Raw genomic sequence first — 16,257 nt, forward strand, 5'->3', positions numbered from 1 at the left:
GGTTTTAATATACCCATTTAAGTGGACCTAAATTGCTTTGCCTATTTTCTTTTAATGAGACATCAGTTGGATTAGGCAACGTAATATCTTCATTATTTTTTCCAGGTTCACACACAATTTTGAGGCTATTTGAAACCTTCTGTGGGCTCTCCACTTTTTTCCTTTTGTGCCGCGTCAAGTTTCCGTCTTGGGCACACTTTGCCTTGGATTGTGCTGCTTTCAACCCTCTCTCCCCCCTCCAAAGCGGGTGCAGTCCATTTAGCTCTTTGTCATGAAACTGAAGATGGTTGCTAATCATCCTGAATAATCTGATATCCTCTTCTCACTGCCTTTCTCTAACTTCCTATATGGTGAAGTTCTGTGTCATGTGAAAGTTTCTATTGCATTCACAGAATAGCGTTGCACTCAAAAGAGTAAAGAGATTATCTAATGCCTAGCAGATTAATTGGTCAATTGAGTTAACTTGCATTGGAAATGTAGCTGAAGCAGCTTAACTAGAAACTATTGGACGAACATACTGGGCATTAATGTTAAGTCTGTTGCATTGTCTGAAGTATTGACAAGGAATAAAATGGCATTAAAGGTGCTTAATGAGGAAACTGACATACCAGGTTGAGTGGAGTTCCCTAAAATGCCATTTGCTTCAGCATGGTGGACTTTAAGCCAGGAGACAGTATTCTCTGTCACAGAGAATACTAACCCTTCTGCTTACTACTTAAAAGCTGTTGTGTTAGACCTTGATGTTGGATTTACTAGTTTCTTTGGTTTATGTGGACTTCGTTGCCATCCTTTGCCACCTGACACACCTGCTGGTTGTCACCTTTTCACAGAAATAACATCCGGCTGTCAGAGCTATGTGGCCAAGTGTTTTTCCCCACTAACTTCTCAATGGTTTCATTTAGCTATTTGACTGTTTCTGAATTTGGATATTGAGCAAAATTATAACTTCAGTATGGGAATGTTTTAGTCATGCTTTAGCCTGAATCTTCAAAGTGATTGTGTGCACGGAAGTGCAACCTTGTGGTTTTGCAGTACTGATAGAATGACATATTTAGATATCATAGAGTCTACAGGTTTAATTTATAGAAGGTTAAAACTGGAAAAGGAACGGGCCTGTTCAAAACATTAGCCATGGAAGTCATACATCTTCTCTTTATGGAGTTCCATATCATGTCAGTGAATACTCTTGAATTTAATTACACTGTTAATTAGAGTGAACACAAAGGTTGGCTCTCAGATGCATCCACTTTTTATCATAACAAGGAAGAGGGTTTGTTTGCCTTGTGCAATTATAAAACACAAGACAATGTCAAGTTAAAAGCAGATAATCAACAGTTTTGAAGAACTTTCTTGGCGCAAGTTTGAAACTTACCGTCTTGGTAGGTAGAGTGGAGCTTTCGTTATCTCTATGAGTGTTACTGAATTCTTGAACTCTCTGCAGTATTGTGCTTCCAGGGAGCTATGAGGCTAAAATGAAGAAAGCTGCTGCCTGCACTCATTGCAGAACTGTAGCTCAGTACCCATGCAGGAAGGGAAGACAGGACAATGTTAAGGAGTTTCTTATGTGGAGATAAGTCAGGGAAGGGAAAAAAGAAAGTAAAAATATTTTTCTCTTGCGCTTGTGGACTGATAGATGAGGATGAGAATCCCTTGTGGTTTTTTGTGGGAACCTTCACAGTGAATTTTGGCCTGTGTCTGTTATCGTAGAAAAGATGGGAAAGAATTTTTAATTTGTCAGGTGACAAACCCTCAAGTCTAGGTCAGTAATACCCTGAAACAGAAGTCATTTTCATCTGCAGTCTGTTTAAAGAAACATGAATATCAAAAAATAGACAAACACTACCAGCTGCATTGCCATCCTTGCTCAGAATACTTAAGAATTCCTGTTGTGCTGAAATTGAGAGAACTAGAGCTGGTAGGACCTTAGACTTTAAACTGCAAACAAAAAGCATTAGTTTTTAAAGCAGGTGATCAGGTAGCTATCTGATAGAGGGGGGAAATGCTCTATTGTTTGGATGTGTGTTCAAGAGGTCAGGATGTTGTTTCTAGTTATCTCTTGCTGATTTAATAAATGATTTTGGACAAACCACTTGTTAATGCTAATCTGTTTCCTCTTTTCTAAGAGGCAGTGGGTTTGATAGCATGTTATGTAAGTACTGTAATTGGAAAGACAGTCTCGTGGAGAGTAAAATGAATTTTATCCCATTTTACTTGTGTGTATCCTATAGGTAGGAGAGATGTTTTATAAGGCGTTTCCTCTGTTAGTATAAGCAGCCAGTTGCATGCCAGGACTATACAAATAACTGGAAACAGATTAGGAATTTAATCTTAATTTAATTTAATTTAACTTAATTTAAAGTGCTGCTTTGCACAAGATATTTGCTGGAGGATTTACTTTGGTGATAATACAGGGTGAAATTCTTACCTTTTGACTTCAGAGGTCTGTCCCACCTGGCACTGGCCAGCAAGAGATCCTTGTAACAGTGTCTGCAAACTGTCAGTGACAGTTCCCATGTCAATGAAAGGATTCATCCTGATCCACTTAGACTGATTTTCCTGTGTGGACAGATCATTATTTATTCTGTTGAGACTATGTAGCATTTAATTTCTTGTATTCAAAGCCAAAAGGTCTTTAGGATTGTTTCCCACAGAATGCAGTCTCTCTTGAGGTGTTACATGAACAGGTGTGGTGACTTACACAGGAAAAAAAATAATTTTGAAAGGCTCAATTTATTTTTTAGCTAAAATCCTTCTTGTAGATTATTTAAATACTTATCTGAAGCTCTGTTAATAGCTCTTTATTCTTAAATGCTCTTTTATAATATAGACTAGGATCTTCAGGTTCCAGACAGTTCTGAGGAGTTTGGAGTATGAATCCCATCTTGGTCCCACACCCAGTAATAACTTTCACTGAATAAATTACTTGGTTGAGGTTGAAACCAGTGGCCCAGAATCCTGAAAAGGATGTATGTAAAAGTACTAGTTGAATGTTAGAGTCATAGAATTAAATTCTCTCATTTTCCTTAATATGCTATTAATTTATCTTAAAATATTTATTTTTCTGTCTGATATTAAAAGCATAATTATTCTGTTAGTGAACATACAATAATATGCTCAGGGGAGTAACTAACTTGAATTGCGTTTAAGCTAAGGATGCAAATTTGTCCTTCTGTTTTAGCTTTTTCAGCTTTGTCCCTAAAACATAGAGTTCCTAGAAGCTGCAAAAAGCAATTTAGAGTATATCCTAGGGTGGTTCTTAATAAAAAATGTTCTTTAGGTGAAATGTGACTGGCTGTTGCAAATGGGCTGTGTCCAAAGTGCAGAACTACACAGCAAGTCTCTCGCCATTATGAAAGCTGTGAGCTGGAATGCATGAGTTTCACAATTCAAAAACCGAGATGTATGTGACTAGGTATTTGATGCTGAAGAATGTGGGGTTTGCACCTGTACCATAATAGCTGTGTGAAGGTGCTTGTCGCCGCTCCTTACAGCATCCCTCATTGATCTTAAGTGTTTGAGATTGTTGCATCTAAACATCTCTCGTTGAATCTAAAATGTTTAATAAGAAAATAATGATTTTTTTTTTGCCTGTTGTCATGCTAAAGTGTCATGCTTAAGTTGATCAGCTGTCTCAGGCTTCTCTCTCACCACAGCTGCGCCCCGTGCACTGGTGCGTGCGGTGGGCCCGCCGCCTGCCTCTCCTTCTGCACATCACGAGCCACATTCTCAGTGTTCAGCTAATAAATTCTTTTTTTAACCGTAGCACGCCCTTTGTTCCCATTAACTTGCCCATTGTTTCCGTATGCCAGCCCAGCCCTCCTGTTTGCCCTGCCGCTCCCTGCGTGCTGTGCCTCTGTGCCTCGGCCTCCTCGCCCTGCCGTAGGCTGCTCGGCCCCCTCACCGCCGAACCCTGGGGCTGCAGGGCTGGTATAATCCACATCATGGGCAAATCAGAACCATTTTTTTTTTCCCACTATTGCGTATCTGTTTCTAATTTCAATTGGTTTAACTTCTTTTTAACTCAGTTTATGAAGAATTTTTTTTAAAATACAGGTGCATGGCAAAGGCAAGGCCCACTGGGCGTTGTGGCCGGCTGAGGGCTCCACCTGGGCAAACACTTCTTGGAAGCAGGCTGGTAAGGGAGTGCGGGGTAACTCAGAACTTGGCTAAATACGGGTTTTATTTTGCTCCTGTTCTTTCTCAGGAGGAGTTAATGGCTCTGGCTGCAGCAGGTAACAGCACTGAGGCGCGCTCCCCTCGGGCGGCCGGCGGGGCCACCTGGGCTCAGGGCGGGCCTCCCTCCCTCCTCCCTTCCCTCTCCTCCGCCAGCAGCCGCGCAAACCCGCTGTCCCCCACGGCGGCGGCCCCGCGTCCTGCACCGGCACGGCGGGACGTGCCGGACGGTCCCAGCCGCCTCACCGTAACCCGTGCCCGAGGCACCCCCCGCGGCCTGTCCGGGGCGGGCGGCGGGGCGGGCGCTGCCGCAGCCGCTCACCTGCGGGGGCGGCCCCTCCGCCGGGGCCCGGCCCTGCCCGAACATGCGCCGAGGCTCGCCGCTGCTTCACACCATGCGAGGTGGCTGCGGCTGCCGCCCGCATCGGGGAACAGCAGGAGCACCGCCGCCAGCCCTCGGCGCCGGCCTCCCCTCCCGCAGCTCCGGGAGCCGGGGCCGCCCTTCCCGACGCCTCCATGGACTCCCGCGCGGCCAACAGCGGGAGCGGCGACGCGCGGTACGGGGGGGGCGGGGGGGCCGCGGCCGTTCCCTCAGGCCGCGGGGGCAGCGGGGTCTCTCCCGGCGGGGCGGGCCAAGGGCCCCGCGGCCGCGGGAACGCTCCGTCCCGGGTGGGAAGCGGGCGCGGCGCGGCGGGAAGGCCCATCCCGGAGCAGGGCGGCGGGTGGCAGGAGGCGCCGGTGCCCCGGCGGAGCGGGTGAGGGTGGCTGGTTTCCCGGGTAAGCTGCCCGCCTGGCTCCGGGGACGGCGGGTCGGGTCGGGAGCCCCGCTGAACGCCCGCCGGCCGGCGCCTCCCCCGCTGCGGTCCTGGGGCCGGGACCACCGGGCGGGGCGGACCCGGGCCCTTCGGGCACAGAGCGGCGCCGTCCAGGGGGGCGGCTCCGTCCGTCCCTACCTCCCCTTACCCACCCATCACAGCTACCGGCGGGGCACAAACTGGTTCTTGCACTTGCAGGGTTTTGTTGGTTTTTTTTCATTGCTTAGACAAAACCATTAGCTTGAGCTAATTGCATACCTGTCCTGCGAGCCTTTAGCAGCTCTACGCAAATTCCTTTTGGTTCGCGGTGCTGTGTGAGGGCCGGGCCGTGCGTCCGGGGCGCGGGGCGGCCCGGGGCCCGTTCCCGGAGCCACCCGGGCCGGGAGAGCCGGGCGCTCGGCGCCGCCTTTGCTGGCCCTCCGGAGCCAGCTGCAGGTGGATGGCTTCCCTTCCTCCTCTCCTGCCCACGTGTGCGCTCCCTCTGCCCCTAAAACACACAAACTCCCGTTGTTTGCATGTGAGGGAGTTGTTTCTTCAGAAGCTGTTCTTTCCTGGTGGGACGGTGCGCTCGCTTTTAGACGTGGCTGCGTTAAAGGCCTGTTTGCGGATTCCCTGTTTGACATAAGGCCGTTGAAATAGTCTGCACTATCATCTGTGCAGGACTGGAAACTTAGTGCAGTTTTTTGCGAGGTCAGCAAACCATTTCTCTGCCTGGAAGAGTGGTAAAGGGTCCTGTTTGTGGCTTTCCATGAAGTGTTGGTGCGCTCCGTCTTTGCTTGCGTGCTTCCCCTACATCTTAAAGTTGAAAACAGCAAATACCAGCCTGAGACATTTGTTTGCAGAAACCATGATGAAAAATATTTCCTGAACTTTAGGTTACATGAGCTACACAATAGTGCTCACTTTTTGGTGGTGTCTCTATTAATGTTAGAACAGAGAATGGAGGTAGGAGGTCACGTAAAGCAGGAAAGTCCTGTGGGATTAAAAAGTACGGTGTGTTAGACCTGCCAATGATGCAAAATGATACATGTGTTAGTATTTGTAATAGCTCTGTACAGATTTATTTCTATGAGCTGTCTTGATAATTCTTCAATGAACCAACAAATTATTTTTTTTTAATTTGGGGCGGGGTTTTTTTGCTGTCCAGCATGGGAAGGTGGGCCATATGTTTACAATAATGATATTAAATGACTTCTAGGTCTTCTGTTTGCCCTAATAGCAGCAGCAAAGGCTGAGAGGTTGTCGTTGGATTGCTCTTCAGAAGGTTTTGAATGTGCAGAAGAAGGTTGGCACAAATGTTCAGAAGCAGGAAGGAGTTTGCTGAATTTTGCTAGATTATTGGGCAGGTTGTCCCAAAAGTCAGACTGCTGCTGAAGCTGCTGGAGAACGTGGTGCTGGGACCTCGTGTCCTTTCCGCAGCTCCATCTACTGGAACCAGCTGTCACAGCCCAGTGTGCCATTGCACCAGGGTGGAAAGTGCCTCAGGTGTTTTGGTTACTGTACTACAAAACGTTGAAAACTTATATATCAGGATTTTTGCTAATTTTTGGAAAAAAAAAATATTTCCTTATTGTAGATCACATTTTACTTCAAATGCTCCTTTAAAACCCCATGAAGCTTCTAGGCAGTGTTTTCTCAGGGCTGAGCTTGAGTTTGCTTAGGTTTCAGATATGTTTCAGGAATAGATTGAAATTATTAGCTCATAGTTGGAGGACATGATGGTCTAGTGGACTGGTTGGAACTGAAAACTTGCCAGATTTTTTGAGCAGGGGTGATGAAAAATGACCTCCCATTTTGCAGATATTCAGCTTTTGTCTTCACTTTGATAATAAACCTTTGCGTCATCTTTTGTAGAAAAAACAATTGCCAGAACAGAGTGTGAATGTTAGGGTGGTCATTCAGGTATACTTGACTTAATAGCTTGAATCTCAAATGCAAATCAAAGGGAATGCTGTACTGGAGTTGCATGTAATTTTATCTTTCTCTCTCTTTGGCTCTAACTAAAATTGACATCCTGAGTTGATGAAATCTCACTATGTCTGCATCAAAGTTTTTAATTTTGACACATCTGTATTTCTTGTCAGAAAGAAAAAAAGAAAAAGAAATCCCAGACTGTTCAGATTCCAAGTTCAAATTCAGCCTTGCTTTTTTTAGGCTTTTTATCCTCAGGTAGCTCACTTAGTTGTTTTTGCATTCTGAAATGGTGAGAATAATAACTGTCTGCTTCTTGAAGCTATTGTACCTAAGAATAATTCTTCAAAATGTCTTTAGAAATAGAGTGCCAAGAAAACTTGCTACTAGTGCTTTTTGTTTTCTGTTCTTGAGTATTGATTCAACAAGCAGGTTCAAGACAGTTACAAAGGCATATTGAAGTGCTGTGCTTGAATTTTTATTTCGTTGGAGAGAAAGTGGCATTGTTATTGGTCAAGGTACTGTGAAGTATGCTTTGCAGATGACTTCTGAAATACAAAGTCAGTTTGTGGGAAGCTCTTAGGGAAATAGAATCTGAAATTTCACGTAAAGCAATGATTAAGGGCAAAGCAGCAGTCCCCTATTTGTTCAATTATTTTGTGTCGTTCCTTTTTTTTTTCTTTTTTATGAGAGCCTAAAATACTGTCAAGCAATGCAATTGAAACAAAAGCATGTTGGTTGTTGTTTTTTAAGTTACAATAAAACATATTACAGGGTAATTTATTTTATTTTGAAAACGTTTTGCATAGATTTAATGCAAAAAAACCCCCGAGACAACCCAATCCAAATAAAACCAAAAACCAAACCAAGAAACTTTTCAGCTTAGATTAAGTACTACAGGAAAATGCCTTTTGGGCCAAAATGTTTATTTCATCCCTTCCGTCTGAAGTCTGAAGTGAAGTGTAAGTCAGCGTAAAAAAGTACAAACCAGAATTACAAAGCGCTGAGGTAAGATGCATAGGTAACTATTTTGTTACCTACCAGTCAGCGTTTGTTATTGCTAGGTAATGCAGAATCCATCCGAAAGGGGAAATTGCATAACATCCCTCCTTGAATTCATGCTGAATCTTATTTCAGAAATAATACAGACCTCTAGTCTGATCTTGCAGTCCTTAAAAAAACAAATCTCATGGATTGTCTGACTTCTTATCGTGAATGTGGCAGACATGAGCTTACATTTTGCTTAATGCTTCTTTTATGTTTCCTGGGTACCTAAATGTGCTCAACACCATTGCAAGTGCATGACAGCGGTCTAGTGCAGCTCTCATGGATTTCTTGTTATTTTTAATATGAACAGGATTAGACCTTTAAAAATTGAAAGTAACTGTGTCAGAAGCGTAGATTGACCAGAGACAGTAAAACTGAAAAGTTAGAGGACTTTGAGAAATGAGCAAGTGGGCCATATAAGGTTGTCTAAAGACGTTAAGACTCTTAAAAAACCCAAAATATTGATCACATCTGTCCTTCAAAGTGACAAAGGTCGTAGAGCATTTGAAGTGAAAAAGAAGAGCTTTTAAAACTTGCTAAGTATTAATACAGACTGATTTATGATGAAAAATTACTCTTAATTGTAGTGATCCTGTAAATTTCTGTAATGCTGGATGTATTTGTTTTCTTTCAAGTTTGACCCTGTGTGAGCTAATTTTTAATTTGTTAGGTTAATGCAGTTCCAGGATGCTTAGGCTGATAATTTGTAATTTGCCAGACTATATTTTTCATTCTGTTTGATGCAGACAGTTCTACTGACTGGGAATAATCACCCACAATGGTGCATTTAGCCCTCTGTGCGCAGTCATGGCAGTACAACACGGAAAGGGAAGAGCAAAATGACACTAACACTTTTTATTTGTCTGAACAAACTTATCTTAATGAATTTATTGCATTGTTTGCCCATTCAGATACAGGATGAGAGCTGTGAATATAATGCAACCTAGATCCTGCTTGGTGCAAGTTAAACAGCGGTGGAACCAAGGGCAGAACACAATCCTACCAACTCTGTGGACTTTGTTCTGCTCACTTGACTGCTTTGCCACATCCCTTTGTTTTGTGAGCCTTCGCTGACACAGAATGACTGAAAGCTTGAGTACCTTTTTAACAAAAGACCTTTGACATGGCTAAGGCATCAACAGCTTGGTGGTTTGAGAGCTGAGTTGACCTCAAAAATAGTCTGCTACCATGTACGTGTACATCTTGTCCATGGACAGCATGAAATACTAAGATATCCTGAATTCCAGAACTGCATCACTGTTGTGTCTCTATGCAGAATATTTGGAGAACATGAATATTTAAACCTTTCCAATTGCTTTGCTGTTAGAAGTAGCAGCATTTCTGCAGCACCAAGGAGTCTTAGCCACAGGCCAGAAACGTGTTCAAGAACACAGAAAGATAGATGCTGAGGTATTAGTAGCTTGGCACATAGAACAGGAAAGGATACGGCAGAATTCATTTTCTTGCATTAGCTTATTTGCTTTTGAATTATGAAGACATTTCTGTATTGTCTAAAACCTGAATAGTGACAAATTATTGTGAGAACTGCTTACTGGTTCTCCTTTTCATGGTAATGAGAGCGCTGTTCATCCAAGATTATTTCTGATCTCGTGTGGTTTGGGAAATGTTTGCAAAAGAGGAAAATAATTCTTCCCAAATGATGTGCTTTTTGTTTTCTTTGAATGTAGAGATCTTTTTCAGTGTCAGGCTCAGAAAAATTGTGACACAATGTTGCTCAAAGCAGTCGTCTGTTTAGAAGAGTAGTAGTCATTGATTTAGGAATGGCGTGGCAAACTTGAAAAGGAAGTAATCCCAGGTGTATCCTGGTAAATCCTAACATCTCTGTGATTAGCTAGCAATATGAGAATGGAAAGCGGTGTCATGGCAAGAATTTCTGTATTCAGTGGTGATACTTTTGAAAAGGTGCAATGGGAAGGATGCCTGGTGTCAGTGACGGTATTTACCATACATATTGGGCTGTGTGTCAGCCAGCCAGGTTGGTTGAGGTGTTTGAGGTTCATGTGTTTGAGATGTCTTTAGCTGTTGGGTTTTTTTGTTAAGAACTGAAATTTAGACCTTGGAAATGTGATTTGGGCTGCTCCCCACATCTGTGAATGGTTGAAGTGTTAGCACTGATGAGGGTCCGATAGCCTGAGTAGCATGGTGTTTGTAGGGAGCAATATGATTTTACTGTCCTCTTCGGAAAAAATGAAGCTGCTTTGGGCATGTGAGACTAATCTCTTTTCAGTTCTATTTCATACTCTGTAAAGAAGTTGTTTAGGAATTTATTACTTTCTTTCTGACAACATGCCTAGAAGCAACCGTCTCTAAATCTGTTTGTAAAGATAGAGAGACTAATGCTCGTTATTTCTCTGTACATACTGAGCTCTCCACCATCGTAGTAGTAAGGTGTGCTGCCAGGTGTATTCACTATTGATGCAGGTAGCTGCAAAATTATGTGTTAGTTCAGCCCAGTCCTTTCTGCCAGTGCTGTGAGTGTTTGTGCGGCCTTTTAACAGCATGAGATAAGTATTATCATGTAAAAATTGAAACTGAATGTTACACAGACAGCCCTTGACATAAAGGGTGCAGAGGAGGCCAGAACACCGTGCTGTCCGCGTTGTTAAATATAAAATAAAATCAAGAGCAAATACTACAAAATTATTTAACAGGAAACTTCTGCGCTGAAATTGTAGCCCTTCGGATAAACAGCTGTGTTCTGCTTGCCTTCCAGTGGTAAGGCTGGGTGCTGAATGGTTTCTTATTTGTGGCAAGAGGATGCTCCATGGAGTAACAGCAGAAGCAGGAGCCAGCTGTGCGGTGTGGGGGGAGCTGTCGCAGCAATCAGCAGGTCACTCAGGCTGGTGTTCACTAGAGTAGCTTTGTGGATGTGTCTGAATCAGATGAGAGAGCAGTGTCAGTCATTACTGAGCCCGGCTGCGCTGGTGCTGTTCAAGGCCCTGAGATAGAAGGTCTCTAGTATGGTTACAGAGATTTTGCTGAGAAGTTTCTTTGGGAATATAATCATTCCATGAGATGCTTCTTCTCTCTGCTCTGGCATCTCACTTGCTTTACATGTTTGGGACTAGCCTGCATTTGGGAAAACAGGGTGTGCGTCCATTGCTCCCTATTCCCAGTCTCCTGATAATGAGAAGAAAGTCAACTCCTGAGTCACCAGCACTTGGTCTTCTCTGGTGGTTTGTCGTCAAGTACTGGTTTAGCTCAATTGTGCTTGACTCTGTATTTTATTCTCTTCCTCCAAATGAAGTTACCCAAGCTACCACACCTGACTTATGCAGATAATGTAGATTTGGCAGAGAAATTCATCCATACTTTAGGATATGACTGATTTAACTTGCTTTCCATGTCTCACAATACTGAAGGAGTTCTTGAATTACTATTGAAAGCATTACTATGAAGGCATAAACTTCAGACTTCCCCTTTTTTGCAAAGTTCTGATAATTACTGAAGTCAAATGCATCCGTAGTTCAGCACTTGCAGAATACAAGGTTCAAGACCCTTTTTATTGAAGAAATCTGTAAAACCCAATGGCAAATCATAAAGCATGTGCGCTGCAAACTTACAGTAAAAAAACAGTCAACATCATGCACACAGTGAAGTAAAACTATGTGGAAATGTGGTGACTCCCGTGCTCAAAAAAGCCTTCTCTCCCCTTCCTTTTGATCATGGAAAACATGAGTCTTTACTTTTGAAAATGCTTTACTTTTCATTAATACTCAGAAATTTAATTTTGCTTAGTTCTCCTTATTCATTTTGTTTGATATTGCTGTTGGCATAAAAAGGATTTGATCTTTAAATAAAAAGGGCATTGTCTAGTATGTTGCCGGTAATTGCACTTCTGAGTAGAGACAAGGGAGATGCAGTGGAGTAGTGAGTTCATGTCTTACCTTAAGTCACAGGAGATACTATAATTCTGTTTTGTGAAGCACCCCCAGTCATGGTCCCCAGGGCAAAGTTCATAAATAATAAAACCACAGTGAGAACCATATGACTGTCCTTGCAAGTCATGCTGCCAAAAAGCAAAAAAGGAAAGAAGCTTCTGAAACCAAGGGGGAAGTGGCCCAAATTTGGAAAGGTTTCAGATCTTAATTTTTCAGATTTGTTTTCCTTGGTTAAAAGGAAATACTGATACGTGTAGGGAAAGACAGGTTGCATGCTGAAGGTCATCTGGGTATATGTTTTCCAGAGAAGTGGTATTCAAATAAATACTTACCAAATCAAGTCTTGAAGAACTGGGCAGAAACAGCCAGAGCCTTCACCATACAGAACTTTAAAGACTATTCGGAGAAATACAGTGCAGTTAAATATTATATAAAAAGCTAGTGAAAATGATGAATAATTTTTTCAGAGTAGCTCACAATCCTACCACGGAAGCAACCTGGCCTATTTTAAGTTGCAACCAGTAGTTATACCCAACTGGAGATAAAACCAACCTGGTAATGTCTTTTATGTCCTGCTGTGGCCCAGGTACATGGTGCTGTTAGGAACATGTAATGGAGTTGTTAATGGGGCAGCCTGTGGATCTATTACGATAATTTTGCTACCAAATGCAGCACAGGCTTTTCCTGTACAGGATGTCATAAAAACAGCAAGAGATTCAATCAGGTGTGTTAATATCTTCAGAGCATCTTCCTGAAATTATCCCTTGCTTGTTTATCATTTTTGGGTCGTACTTCATCAGTTGATGCCTTTGTTATTGGTACTGCTTTGCATAACATAACAAATAAGACGGTATATAGGAGAACAGAGAAGTATCATTTTTAACAGTAGATGCTCTTGGAGAAACTAATTTAGCTGATCATAGATGATCAACTTTCACAGTCCAGCTGCCATGGGAGAAGGGACTGCTTTTGCTGCTTGTAGCTGCCTTTCTTACATGCAGGACCAGTACCGCTGACATGCCAGCAAAACAGTTTGGGAGTATATATTATTTTATTTGGGGCAAAATCAGCCAGGTGAGCTCACTCAACTGATTAAATTGTTTATGCCAACTTGCCTCATTTTGCTTGGCATCCAAGTGAGATTTTTACAAAGAACATGTAAAGCCTCACTACCTCCGAGAGTTACAGGAACCAACAAAAAGCAGCAGTTTGACTGGTGATTGAAGCGTGTTTTGTGGAGAATCCTTGCTGGGAAGAGGTCCTTTCTTGTCTCCCTCACCTGTCTGTTCCTCACATTGACAGCAATTACTGCCTCAGTTTTCCTGCATGTCAGCTGGCCTCATTTGACTCTCCATTCTGGTTCATAGGTTTCTGACGTGGTCCACAGCTACATACAGTAATTTTTGTTGTTTCAGATCTGTAATTACAGGGATGTTTGACTTCTGCCTAGTTTGTACTGAGTGCGAGGCAGCTGATGCTGCCACTGATGTCAGGCAGGTCTGTAGATCAAAGATAGGCTGACAGCTGACTGCACCTTCCACGTTTGGTAGTATCCACTGATACATGAGCTTCGTGTGTCACGGGCTGGCTCTCACATGGCTCATTTGAAGTATGTTGTAAGGGACTCAGTGATGCTCGATGCTCGTAGCTCTCATCGTGCCATCCGTAGTGACCAATCAGAGGGTGGGGTACCGCAGGCAGGCGCTGCCCCAGCCTGTGCTCGCCCTGTGACTGTCACTCTGAGCTGGGTAAGTATCACCGAGTGCTGCTGCCGCCGCTGGATGTTCGTGCCTAAATGCTGAGCGGGCATACAAATGACTATGTCAGAAAACACGAGAAGTTTAACAGAAAGGTAAGAGCAGTGCACAGCATTTTCCATTTGGCTCAGAGGCAGCTCAGATCTTACTGTCGAGAGAGCAAGAGGGAATCTGCAGCCCACTGAAGCATGACTAATCAGTTTGCTAAAATGCTTAGCACTCTCTGGTTTAAAGGATTTCTTCCCTGTTGTTAACAGCAACAAACGTTGATTTGTAGCATTTATGTAAGGTGTGCATTGTGTTCAGGTCTTAGCCCTTTACTTGGGAGCCACAGGAAATGTCAGGTTTCCTTGGAGCATCAGGGAAGTGTGCAACTTCTATTTTCGCTGCTGCTGAAGGTGGCACTGTGTTAATAATTCTTATTCCAGAAAAAATGCTGAGTAATTAATATATCCTATTTGTGCTTTGAGCTTCAGCAGTATTTTTTTCTTTGCCATCTTTCTGTTTCAAAGGAGTATTTTGAAAAGGTTTATTTCTACTTATTATGGGGTAATGCTCCTGCATGACGAGAAACAAACAAAAAAACCCCACATAAAATGTTACTAGTCTAAATATTTTAAAATGTTTTAGAATATGTTCTGTATAGTGTTAAATATGCTATTTGGTTCAGAAACACAGACCTGTAAAAAAGGCAGGTAAGAATTGTAATACATGTAAACAGTAATTGGCAAAGTTTTAATTGTTACAGTAAGTAAGGCTCACAATGGTTAGGTGGACATGATATTGCCTATTGTATGGGACAAATGCCAAGACTTGGTTAATCAACGTTTGCAAAGCACTTGGAGGGTGTCTTGGGTGCGGAAGGATTTGCAGTGTATCTGAAGCGTGATGACAACAGACACTATGAACAATGTCGTATAATGTTTCTCTCAAATTTATAATCCTGTTCTTCATATATATAATTATGCTCTTTTTCTTTGCAGTCATTATTCTTAAAACCTAAACCAAACCACTGCTGCAGTCGGTGGTTATTACTGATGCTATGGGTTTGTTCTGTGCTCCCCGTCTTTTCCTTGAGATGATACCAGGACTTTGCTTTCTGTTTTTCCTTTCAGGAGGCTATATGTTGTGCTATTTTAAAGGAAGTAACATAGTTTCAAAGTCACAAGACAGATCACATCAGTTACAGCTGTTCCTAGTGCAGAACATGATGAGGATATTTGTACTTCGTTGGGGGAGCCTTTTTGTACAGGCTTGTATGCAACATACTAGTGCAGTATAACTCTTTGAGCATTAGATGCAGATGTTTCAACTCTCTTAACATTGGCCAGGTGACTTTAACGTTAGTGCAAGGCCTTGCTGTTCCTTCTGTGGATTTTTTTGTCCAGCAGTTCTGGTGGTGATGAACTTGAACTAAACTTACTCGGCTCGTCTGCAGTATCCTGTTGCCAGTAACCCAAAGACCAGATGAGAACCCTTGTGACAGGTCAGGCTGACATCTGAATGTTGTACAGGAGGAAAGTACAGCTAGAGTAAGCCACTGAGAATCTTCTGAGCTGAGATGGAGCAGCAGGTTTTTTGTTTGAGTGCAGTAGCACTTCATAGGGACAGTGATGATTCCAGGAGCATGCACAATGTGAAATTTAAACTCACCTGCAAGTCTGTAGTGGTCTACTGGTCAGGAGCCATACTGGACATGAGCTGAACTGAAGCTGATGTTCCAGCAGCAGTCGATACAATAATCTGATGCAGTTTGGCAATGTCTCATCCTTAAAGTGACAACATGATCATCGTGTCACTAGCCTGCAGTCTCTGTCAGCCTTACGCTCAGTCAGATGTGCATTGTCACCCAGTGCTTCTGTGTTCCTGACACCTGAGCTCATCAAATTACCATGCTCCCACATGGTAACTTCTGCATGTCTGGGTCCTTGTTTACAGTACGTGCAGTCTATTTTATTTTCAGCAAGTACAAAACTTAAATTGCTTTCCACAGGATAAGAGTGTAGTTAAAACAAAACAAAACAAAACAAAAATCCCCACAAACATAATGGAAGTCACTTTCATATTTTGCAATTGCTGGAAAAGGAATAGCAGATTATATATGGGATTATATGTAAGATTATACATAAGACTAGAACTGAAGAAGGCGGGGTTCGAATGTAGCGGTAATGCACTGGTAGAAGGAGGACAGATGTGCTGAGTTTATTCTCTCTTCTTCTGGCAGGTCACCTACATCAGACCTCAACAAGGCATTGCATGAATGTATGGCAGCTCTGGATCTATTTCTTAACAACAAGTTCTCGGATGCTTTGGCTTCTTTACAAGCAAAGTAAGTTGGCTACTTTTACTAGTTTTCCTCTGTTTATTTTTCTTTGCTTCACTGTCTGTCAGGAGAATTGACGAGACAGCTAGTTCTCACAGTTGATAAGACTGCATAGGTTTAGTTCAGAAGGGGGTGGTAAGTTCACATGTTAAGTCTGGGGGAAGACAGAGTAAGTGCTTTATGGCTGGGTGAGTAAATAACAAGATTGATCAGAGGTAAGTACAAGAAGTACAGAACTGTTGTCCAGAGAAGTGGCCCCTCAGCTGTAGTACAGTATGTGAGATTCTTGTTCCTGGAAGAATAAAAACAATCTTCTGTCACACACCGGC

General features: G+C 42.9%; 1 protein-coding gene across 3 annotated transcripts in view; it reads left to right on the forward strand.

The window, feature by feature from the left end:
• The first annotated feature begins 4,171 nt into the window (after positions 1-4,171).
• The window catches only part of TTC39A (tetratricopeptide repeat domain 39A), a 54,378-nt gene continuing 42,292 nt past the window's right edge, over positions 4,172-16,257 (forward strand). The window contains exons 1-2 of one of the 3 annotated variants that reach the window (XM_056356721.1): positions 4,172-4,232; positions 15,830-15,934. In XM_056356721.1, the coding sequence (XP_056212696.1) occupies positions 15,870-15,934 (65 nt within the window). In that variant the 5' untranslated portion in view covers positions 4,172-4,232; positions 15,830-15,869. Of the gene's footprint in view, positions 4,233-4,410; positions 4,731-13,578; positions 13,701-15,829; positions 15,935-16,257 lie in introns of those variants that run through there. The other 2 variants (XM_056356719.1, XM_056356720.1) reach the window with 2 other exon arrangements.

The sequence above is a fragment of the Falco biarmicus genome, chromosome 11 (genome assembly GCF_023638135.1).
Source record: "Falco biarmicus isolate bFalBia1 chromosome 11, bFalBia1.pri, whole genome shotgun sequence".
NCBI lineage: Eukaryota > Metazoa > Chordata > Aves > Falconiformes > Falconidae > Falco > Falco biarmicus.